The sequence below is a fragment of the Palaemon carinicauda genome, chromosome 21 (genome assembly GCF_036898095.1).
Source record: "Palaemon carinicauda isolate YSFRI2023 chromosome 21, ASM3689809v2, whole genome shotgun sequence".
NCBI lineage: Eukaryota > Metazoa > Arthropoda > Malacostraca > Decapoda > Palaemonidae > Palaemon > Palaemon carinicauda.
This window is the reverse complement of record NC_090745.1, coordinates 37,789,383-37,800,682: the sequence shown is the minus strand read 5'-3', so window position 1 is coordinate 37,800,682 and position 11,300 is coordinate 37,789,383. Positions and strand designations below refer to the sequence as shown.

The 11,300-nt window shown below is 34.5% G+C and overlaps 1 protein-coding gene across 2 annotated transcripts in view; it reads left to right on the top strand.

Annotated features, from left to right (window-relative positions):
* Positions 1-734: 734 nt before the first annotated feature.
* The window catches only part of LOC137614663 (uncharacterized), a 13,801-nt gene continuing 3,235 nt past the window's right edge, over positions 735-11,300 (top strand). Inside the window, exons 1-3 of one of the 2 annotated variants that reach the window (XM_068344356.1) lie at positions 735-830; positions 1,244-1,471; positions 2,603-2,713. In XM_068344356.1, the coding sequence (XP_068200457.1) occupies positions 1,282-1,471; positions 2,603-2,713 (301 nt within the window). In that variant the 5' untranslated portion in view covers positions 735-830; positions 1,244-1,281. Of the gene's footprint in view, positions 862-1,243; positions 1,472-2,602; positions 2,714-11,300 lie in introns of both variants that reach the window. The other variant, XM_068344355.1, reaches the window with a different exon arrangement.

Here is an 11,300-nt window from a genome sequence, read left to right as displayed (position 1 = left end):
GAAATCATCAAGAGTTGGTAAATTAAGGCATTTAAAACTCATCGGTGAGGTTCCAGGTACTATTCATCAAAGATTTTTTTTTTTAAGTATTTAATGAATATTTAGTACTGTATGAATGATGGACGTTAACGGGAAAGGCAAATGAATATATCTTACTTCCTTTACCAGGGTTTTAATTCTACATTCTAATAGTTATCCTACGTGAACTTAATCGCGTTGGTATTTCTGAGCTATTAAACAACTCTCTCTCTCTCTCTCTCTCTCTCTCTCTCTCTCTCTCTCTCTCTCTCTCTCTCTCTCTCTCTCTCTCTCTCTCTCTCTCTCTCTCTTTATAAAAAATACACACACACACACACACACACATATATATATATATATATATATATATATATATATATATATATATATATATATATATATATATATATATATATATATATATATATATATATATATATATATATATATATATACTGGTTTTCATTTTGCAACAAGTGCATAGTTTTTAGAATTTTTACTCCTATTATTTACTTTCATTATCATTTATGCTCTGACCAAAACCTACATATGTATTTTGCTTAAATTAGGCCAACTAGTTTTTGTTATAAGTTCTCTTTTCTCTTTCGTGCGTTACGACTCAGTCGTAAATGCTTAAAAATAAATTAGATCGCCTCGTATTATGACGCCCTTTTAGATAAAACGATTTTCTCTCTTTTGATATTACACCTGTGTTATGTGCACAGCTGTGGTGAAGCTTTTGGGAGTTTTCGTACGACATAACCTTTGGAAATATTGGATTATTTAACATATTGGTTGGACATTTCTAACAAGTAGGTTGTGTAGGTAACGTCTTCTTACCTGGTAAGATTGTCGTAGATACTTATGCTGAACGATTTTTTTTCCGGGATCAATTTGTGTACTAAATTTAAAGTAATATGAAGCTCCCCTTTCATCTGTAATCGCTTGCATCTCTGAATGTGTTCTTATTACTAATATATGAGGATAATTTTCGGAAATATAGAATAATCACTAATTTGTGGTAGATCAAAGGTGAAAAAAAATTCAATTGTTTGTTATTGCTAATCAGTTTGTTCGGTATTTTGAGAGCGTGTGACAATTTTCGACCGTTTTGTGCTATGTAATGGTTCTTATCAGGTGAAGTTTCCTTATACTGAAAATTTAGGTGAAAGTCTTTATGCTGAATTTTCTAATACTAAAATGTGCTTCTATTGTGGTGCATCAGAACTGTGGCGGGAGTGTTGTGTCAATCTCAATCTAACCATGTCGAGGCTGACCCTGGCAATAGCACTTCTGACCGCGGCAATGAGCTGCACACCCTCTGCCGAAGCCTTAGACATTCAGTCTAAAATACTTCACCAGGGAGTCCATGATATCAAAAGTACAATACCTTGGAAATATCCTCCTCCAGTACTTTCTCTTCAAAACCAGCAGTTACACATTGTTTTAGAAGGTAATTTGTGATGCTCACAAAGCTGTGAAGATGTTAGATATTTCTAATGATCTGTCTGTGTGTGTGTGTGTGTGTAAAGATTTGTTCTTCCAACACATTTTCTCTTGTACCGAGAGAAACTTTATACATGTTTTTGAATCACTCATATTTATCTCCTTTAACGAAGAGAATTGCTGCCACAATCAAGCATTATCATTATCTTTTAATGTGGTTAAGAACAGTAAAAAAGATTGATTGTCAGTGAAGTTATATAGCTTTCGTAGATTCAAGATAAAAAAAATAATCTTTGAAAAAATAAGATTTATCTATTGAAATGAGGAATAAAAAATTTAAATTTAAACCACGGGCAGCATAATATAAGAGACTATAAATTTTCCTTGTCTTGACTCTGGTCCTAAATTAATTTGAATATTAAACAGTCGCTGAATCGTAACCCACTCTTCGTTCATGCTTACTTGTGGACCAAATTAGTCATTCCGCTGATGCATATCCTACAAAAGCTTTGATTACATTATAGAAATGTTTAATAGTTCTTTGTAAATTACATTCAATACCTTTTAACTTCAACACCCTGTGCATCATTTCTCTCTTGATTCTAACAAAAGGTTTTTCAAGATCAGTGCATGTTACATACACCATTTTCCACTCTATTCTATAAATTGTTACATAACGGTTCCATAACGAACTCTTAAAACACTTTCGGGCCACACACAAATGCCTTGTCTAAAAGCATTCATCTCTCAGCCTCTGTCACCTTTTCATGTATACACAAAACAATATTATTATCATCAATTTCTTTGGAACATTTTCTCTACCCAACGCATGAATTACACACCCTGGTCAGCCTCCCACTTACGCCAATGCTACCACACCGCAGCATCTCTTTTGCAATCCATTGGTGCCTTCCCATTCATTAACTTTTTAATTGACATTAAACACACACACACACACACACACACACACACACACACACACACACACATATATATATATATATATATATATATATATATATATATATATATATATATATATATATATATATATATGCAAGTACATAAACATAAGCAATGATTGAAATGTTTTCCTAATCAATACTATTTGACTATGATCGTTATTTTATTTTTTCAGGAAACAGTCACATAGTAAGCGTGGTATTTTACATGGCTGTAAACTATATGACTAAGAGTTCTCAATCAAGATATACGATTTTCCTCTATTGCAGAGTCATCGATTATAATGGTAAGATAAAATTTTAACTTCTGAGAATCCTGGAAATTTATCTTCTTAAGTTTTAAGTATTAAGGCCTTTTCATACTAAAACTTTGACTGCGCCCTCAGCCTAAATCTTTCTATGCTCGTATGATATAGTATATATGTTTGTTTAAAGGTTTCAAATGTCTATTTTAGTTGTATTTTGGTCATTTCAACTACATGGATATAAGAAACTAATAAATCACAAATCCTTCAATCATGTACAGTATTGTTTGCAATTCAACTGACTTGGAGCAGCTGTGGGAAACAGCTACGAAGAGGTCCCATTCTTTATCATTATTATCATTACTTGCTAATTTACAGCCCTAGTTGGAGAAGGGGGATGCTATAAGCCCAAGGGCTCCAGCAGGGGAAATAGACCAGTGAGAAAAGGAAATAAGGAAAAATTACAAGAGACATTTAAGAACAATAATATCAAAATAAATCTTTCATATATAAACTATGAAAACTTGTAAATAACAAGAGGATAAAAACTTCAGTATGACAAGAGGAAGAAAAAAAAAAGATAGAATAGTTTGCTCGAGTGTACCCTCAAGTAAGAGATCCCTAACCCAAGACAGTGGAAGACCATGGTGCAGAGTCTATGGTACTACCCAAGACTAGAGAACAATAGTTTGATTTTGGAGTGTCCTTCTCCTAGAAGAGCTGCTTACCATAGCTAGAGAGTCTCTTCTACCCTTACCAAGAGGAAAGTAGCCACTGAACAATTACAGTGCAGTAGTTAACCTCTTGAGAGAAGAAGAGTTGTTTGGTAATTTCAGTGTTGCCAAGTGTAAGAGGAAAGAGGAGAGTGTGTTAAGAATAGGCCAGACTATTCTGTGTATGTGTGGGCAAAGATGAAATGAGCCGTAACCAGAGAAAGCGATCCAATGTGGTACTGTCTGGCCACTCAAAGGACCCAATAACTCTCTAGCGGTAGTATCTCAGCATTATCATAAAGAATTAGTGATTATTATTACTATTAATTTGATTGTGTTGGATCACTTTATGACTCATTTATGCTTGCATTAAACCTCTATGGTTTACTGCAATTTCAGTTTGCTTGGGTTTGCGCTTTTCATGGGGCAGGGTCGATAGTCTTCATATTAACCCTCGTCCGTTATTTGTTTATATATATATATATATATATATATATATATATATATATATATATATATATATATATATATATATATGTTTACACACACATTATATATATATATATATATATATATATATATATATATATATATAGAGAGAGAGAGAGAGAGAGAGAGAGAGAGAGAGAGAGAGAGAGAGAGAGAGAGAGAGAGAGAGAGAGAGAGAGCCCAAATGGAGAAACGAAAAATTATATAGATTTTATTCTCAGTATAGAAGTTAATTTAGTTAAAGATTTAACCGTATGAAACAAGTTAAAGTCAAACGACCATAAAACGTTGAGAATAAAATTTGTCTAGACCAATAGAAAGGAGAAAAACACTCCTGTAATACGAAAAAAATCTGGTAAGTTTAGTTTAGCAATACAAAATATGTATTCCCAGTCACATGCTGAAATTGAAGCAAGTAAAGAAGAAATAAACAGTAATTAAAGAAAATGTATATTGGAATCGGCACAAGAGATAGGTGGAAAAGTTCCTAAACAAGAACAAGGGAAACTATCAGAAATCATAAAAACCGTAATAAAGAAACGATTATAAATGCGGGTAAAATCTGAGAGTGATGAAATAGAATTAGCAGAATCATCCAATATAATAAACAGCCTAAAAGCCTAAGATATTCGTAAACACAATCAAACCAAAATTGAAGAAACACTAAGGAAGGGAAGAAGTATCAAACTGATGAGAAGACTTGGATCACGGTGCCACCAGATATTTGCTTTAAAGGATGAAAATGGAAATACTATCAACAAAAGAGATGGAATGATACAAATTGCAGAGTATTTCTATACAATTTTATACAATAGTGATATAAGAAATAATTTTGCCAATAGAAATGATGAAATACCTGAGCCAGTACCAAAAGTAACACTTGGAGAAGTAAAGAAGGCATTAAAAAGCATGAAGAGAGACAAAACAGGAAAGACAGCTAGACTTAGTTATCCAAGAGAGCAGGCAGGCTTTAGAAGCGGGTGTTTAAAAACTAACCATATCCATGTAATTAGTCAGCTAATGGAAAAATCAACAGAGTATGACAAATCACTATGTACGGTATTCATAGACTATGAGAAAGCTTTTGATTCTGTCAAAACTTCAGCAGTAATAAAAGCCCTTCAAAGACAAGGAATAGATGAACTTTATGTTAGAATACTTGAAAATATCTATACGGGGAGTACACCCATCCTACAGCTACATAAAGGTTGTGAGAAAACTCTGATTGAGGAAGAAGTAAGACAGGGAGACTCCATCGCTCCTAAATTATTCACAACATGCCTAGAAGAAATTTTCAAAATTTAGATTGGGAGAATGCAGGAATTATCATTAATGGGAATACCTTAATAACTTAAGATTTGCAGATGACATAGTTCTGTTTAGTGAATCATGTGAGGAACTGCACGAGATGATAGCGGATTTGAATAGAGAAATCAGAAATGTAGGCCTGAAAATGAGTATGAGTAGATTTAATATAAAGTTCAATGAAAATGCAGCGAGACAACCAATAAGAATTATGGATGAATATCTAGAGATTGTTAATGAATATCGTTACTTAGGACAGATAGTAAGTGTTTCCCAGGACATGAGACCGAAATCAAAAGGATAATTATGGGATGGAGAGCTTTTGGTAAACAAGATGAGACTATAAAAGTAAAAAGCCACTTTCTCTAAAAAGAAAATTATTTAATCAGATGGTCCTACCAGTATTAACTTATGCATCAGAAACTTAGAGCCTTACTAAAACCTTAGAATATAAGCTAGTTACAGAAAGAGCTATGGAAAGAACAATGATGGGATTAACACTAAGAGATAGAAAAAGGGGATAATTATGGGATGGACAGCTTTTGGTAAGCAAAAAGAGATCATGAAAATTAAAAAGTCACTTTCTCTAAAAAGAAAATTACTTAATCAGATGGTCCTACCAGTATCAACTTATGCATCGGAAACTTAAAGCTTTCTAAAGCCTTAGGATTTAAGCTAGTTACAGAAAGAGCTATGGAAAGAATAATGATGGGATTAATACTAAGAGATAGAAAAATAGCAACATAGATATTAGAGAAAACTAAAGTAGAGGATATTCTAGCTACATCTAAGGAAAATAAATGGACATGGATAAGACATATAATGAGAATGATAGATAATAGATGGACATTAAGAGTAACAGAATGGGTCCCTAGAGATTGCAAAAGAAGCAGGGAAAGGAAGAGAAGATGATGGATGCACGAACTAAGAAAATTTGAGTGTATAAACTGGCTAAGAAAGACTATAAACTAAGGTCTTTGTTCTGAAGTGGACTTGTAACAGCTGATGATATATATATATATATATATATATATATATATATATATATATATATATATATATATATATATATATACATATATACATATACATATATATATATATATATATATATATATGTATATATATATATGTATATATATATATATATATATGTATATATATATATATATATATATATATATATATATATATATATATATATATATATATATATATATAGGGAGTAGTAAAAAATAGAGGGTTGGGCATGAATGTAAAGAGAGTTCTGTATGAGAAAGTGATTGTACCAACTGTGATGTATGGATCAGAGTTGTGGGGAATGAAAGTGACGGAGAGACACAAATTGAATGTGTTTGAGATGAAGTGTCTAAGAAGTATGGCTGGTGTATCTCGAGTAGATAGGGTTAGGAACGAAGTAGTGAGGGTGAGAACGGGTGTAAGAAATGAGTTAGCAGCTAGAGTGGATATGAGAGTGATGAGGTGGTTTGACCATGTTGAGAGAATGGAAAATGGCTGTCTGCTAAAGTAGGTGATAAATGCAAGAGTTGATGGGAGAAGTACAAGAGGAAGGCCAAGGTTTGGGTGGATGGATGGAGTGAAGAAAGCTCTGGGTGATAGGAGGATAGATGTGAGAGAGGCAAGAGAGCGTGCTAGAAATAGGAATGAATAGCGAGCGATTGTGACGCAGTTCCGGTAGGCCCTGCTGCTTTCTCCAGTGCCTTAGAGGACCACGGAGGTAGCAGCAGTAGGGGATTCAGCGTTATGAAGCTTCATCTGTGGTGGATAACGGGGGAAGGTGGGCTGTGTCACCCTAGAAGTACCAGCCAAACTCGGTTGAGTCCCTTGTCAGGCTGGGAGGAACGTAAAGAGGAGAGGTTTTTGTTTCATTTATTTGATGTTGGCTACCCCCAAAACTGAGGGAAGCGCCTTGGTATATGATGTATGACCATTATCTTCTCCTACGCCTATTGAAGCAAATGGCCTCGGTTAGATCTCGCCAGTCGTCTCTATTCATTCCATCATCGCCTACTTAATGCTTCATAGACCTTAGCCATGCAGGCCTGGGACTCCCAACTCTTATGGTGCCTTGTAGAGCCCAGTTAAACGTTTGGTGAACTAATACCCAAACCATCTCCATCTATCTCTCACCACGATCTCATCCACATGTGGCACTTGGGTAATCTCTCTTATAGTTTCATTTCTAATCCTGTCCTGCCATTTAACTCCCAATATCCTTCTGAGGGATTTGTTCTCAAATCTGCAAAATCTGTTGGAGATTGTTCCATTGTCATACCATGACTCGTCCATACAGTAACACCGATCTCACTAAACTGATATATAGTTTGATTTTTATATGTAATTTCAGGCGATTTGTTTTCCAAAATTTTACTTAATCTAGCCATTGTCTAATATGCTTTTTTTTTCAATCTTTCACTAAACTAATTCTAAAGACCTTGTGTTCAGAGATCATAGTCCCTAAATATTCAAATGATTCTATTTCATTAATCCTTTCTTCTTCCAATGATATTTCATCTTCCATTGCATACTTCATTCTCATCATTTCTGTCTTTCTTCTATTTATCTTGAGCACAACCTCCTATGATATTGTGATATATCATGAATTCTGGTAAGCAAACATTGCAAATCCTGTGGTGTTTTGCTAAGGACAGCAACATCAGCATACTATAGGTCTGCTAATTTCCTACTATCAATTCAGTCCAATCCTTCTCCACCATCTTCGACTGTTCTACACATTACAAAATCCACGAGGAAGATAAACAACATAGGTGACAACACATTCCTTTGGAGTACTCCACTGTTCACTAAAAATTCACGCACACACACATACATATATATATATATATATATATATATATATATATATATATATATATATATATATATATATATATATATATATATATATACATACATATATATATTGTATGTATGTAAATCATATGTGTGTATGTGTATGAGAGAGAGAGAGAGAGAGAGAGAGAGAGAGAGAGAGAGAGAGAGAGAGAGAGAGAGAGAGAGAGAGAGCATAACTTCTCAGGATGCATGTGTATGAAAATTGTCGGCCAAGGCATCAGCCACCCGGTGGAGGATACCACTAGTGAATTATTGAGTCCTCTGATTGGCCAGATAGAACACAGTTGATCCCTGTCTGGTCAAGGCTCCGTTTACATGTATACCGAATAGTCTGACATATTCTTTACACATTCTCCTTTTGCCTCACAGCATGCACATGTCAACACTAAGCAAACCAAACCCTTCTTATTCTAAGTGGTTAAGTACTGTATATTTCATTGCCTACTTTCCACTTGCCATAGCTAGAGATACTCTTTAGCTATGGGATGACGCTTTTCTAGGAGAAGAACACTTCAAAATCAAACCAATGTCTTCCACTATCTTGGGTTGGAGTTCTCTTGCTTAACGGTACAGTCAGACACTATTTTATCAATTTTCTATTCCTCTTGTTTCTTTTAAATGGTGTGTTTGGTAGCCTTATTAGAATGGTCGAGAATGGCTGGTGGTTTTTCAAGTGATTATCCTGAAGGGTACTAATCCTTGCAAAACGTGTTTTTTTCGCTATGTTGGCCAATCATATCCGACATTCTATCTTTTAGTTTATGGGTTGGGTTGTATTTGTATTTTCTCCATATATGGATGTATACATATTGCTTTTGTTATCATTACTGTTTAGTTAGTTTCCATGTATGATGAGGCCCTTATATTGTTTTCAATTCTTCTTGTCTCAAGATATTGAGGAAATGCAGGACCACTACGTCCCAGACTTTGCAACATTACAGGCCTTATAGTTGCCTACAGACGGTATGATATTCTAATATGTCTGAGCAGCTAATTCCATGAATAAAAGAAACCAATAATTTTGAAACGGGATACCATTCCTAGGACAAGGGGGGGGGGGGCGGATTGGAGTACATTAGGATTGAATAATTACAATTCCTGAGCTGCTTAATGTAGGTATTAAAAATTAAATAATTTTGAAGTGAGATGCCATTCATGGGGAAAGCGGTATGATTGTTTATATTAAGACTGAGTATCCTACTTCTCGTAAGTCCTGCTACGAATGTGGATGTCGTGAGATTCAGGTCATAAAAGCCATAGCAACTGATTATCTTTTTTTTTTTTTTTTGGTCCCATCTATCAGAATCCAGACTTGGGTGATAGTATCTTCGATTGTCTTCTTACCACTACAACTACTATACAAAAAGATGATAGAAAGGTATCTTGTGTGCTTCTTAGCGATTTCTATGCTCGCCACAGGGAGTGGTTAAATCCTGTTTTTCCTATTTATCCCAATAGCTGATGAGGTTTTGACTTATATTCGGAATCAGGCTATTATGTGAGTTTACTCACAAGTTTTGTAGTTGCTTGGCCCTAGCATAATACAGTTGGGCCGTCTGGTCATGCCTTGGTTTCATTAGTAATTAAGAGTGAACAGCATGTCCTTAAAAAGTCATACTCTTTTAAGATTTATATAAAATTTCAATCGGACTATAATCGCATTTTTAGTTATATTTTGCATTTGAATTGTTCACAATTGTATAAGGGAGTTAAGCCTGTTGTTCTCTTGAATGAAAATCATGTCAAAATATTTGTTATAATACTGAATCAAGGACAAATCCTGGCTCAGAAATGATTGTAGATGGGTTTGTTTAGATAAACAGGAGGTTTATCATCTTTGGAAAAGTAATAGATCAGATTTGACTTGGATAGCTATATATACTCATCTAGGAGTGGTTGCTCAGAGTTTGTTTCAAATGAAAAGGAATACAGCTTGATCATAAAAGAATCTCTTTACAGGTAAACCCCAGGAATATAAATAGTGGGCCATCCACACATTTGTATTCCTTGGTGTAGATTTAACATTCCTCCTTCGTTTAAAGCAGGTGGCTTTATCATTCACAGTCCGCATGAAACGGGAACCCTTTTGGATGATGTGTTTATCCGTAAGCAGGGTAATAAGAAACTAAATCTTGCTCATTCCTGTTATCCTGAAGCTGTATGCAGAGGGAATCATCTCGTCCTTATTTTGCATGCTGACTTTCGCAGAGACCTTAGAGCATGTGATGCCTTGTTACAATTTGAAATGTTCGGCAGAAATCCTTTGATTGTGGTCAGGAAGTTCATATAGTTGGCCTTGATTTGAGTGCTGGCTTGGCCAGAATTAATCATGGTGTCATTGTTTTCAAACTTAGACACATGAGAGTTGGTAGGTATATTTTTAGAATCATTACTGCATTTCTAAATAAAAAAATTACAACGAGTAGTTGATGATAACCGCCATAGTGACTATAAGAATGTGATATCTGGTGTAACTTGGTGTAGGTTTTCTTCAATTACTTTTCATACTATGTTATGTAGTTTGACATAGAAAATAAACTTATTGCACATGCAGATGATGTTACTCTTATTGTATCAATTCTACTCTCCTGAATGTAGAACTGTAGTTACAGAGTCCTTTACTCGCGAACTAGCTAAAATTTATGCATGGTGCAAATCATGGAGCACAAAGTTGAACGCTAACAAAACACAAAGTATGATTGTACAATAAGTAGAGCGAGAACAGTGTCTTCTCGTCATCCCGATCTTTTCATCATAATGTCTCTCTAACTATATATAACTCATTTAAAATCCTAGGTGCGGTTCTTGATTGCAAATTAACTTTTGATAAATATATCTGGTATCTTTCTTCTTCAATTTTATAATATACTGGCATAGTGATTGGCTATTTGAAGATTTTTGGTGTTCAATCTATCATGAAGAAATTTTTTAATACTTTCATTCTACCATTTCCTTTCCAGTATTGCTCTTCTCTCCTGTTATCAGCTGACAACTTTCAATATTAGTTCGTTTGAAAAATCTTTCGGTATAGCAAATTCTTTATCCCTGATGTGGATATTGACATCTGGCACCATCATTCAGTTTGTTCTTTGGGGTTTGCATTCAGACCTTTCCAGATTGCATTATCCTTATCCTGTATGCATTACTGGACATGGACCAGGGCCATCCAAGTTGATTAATCTGTGGGCAAATTTTGAAAAACCAAACACTCATTTGGCCCACCTGATGTAAGTATGTATGTATGT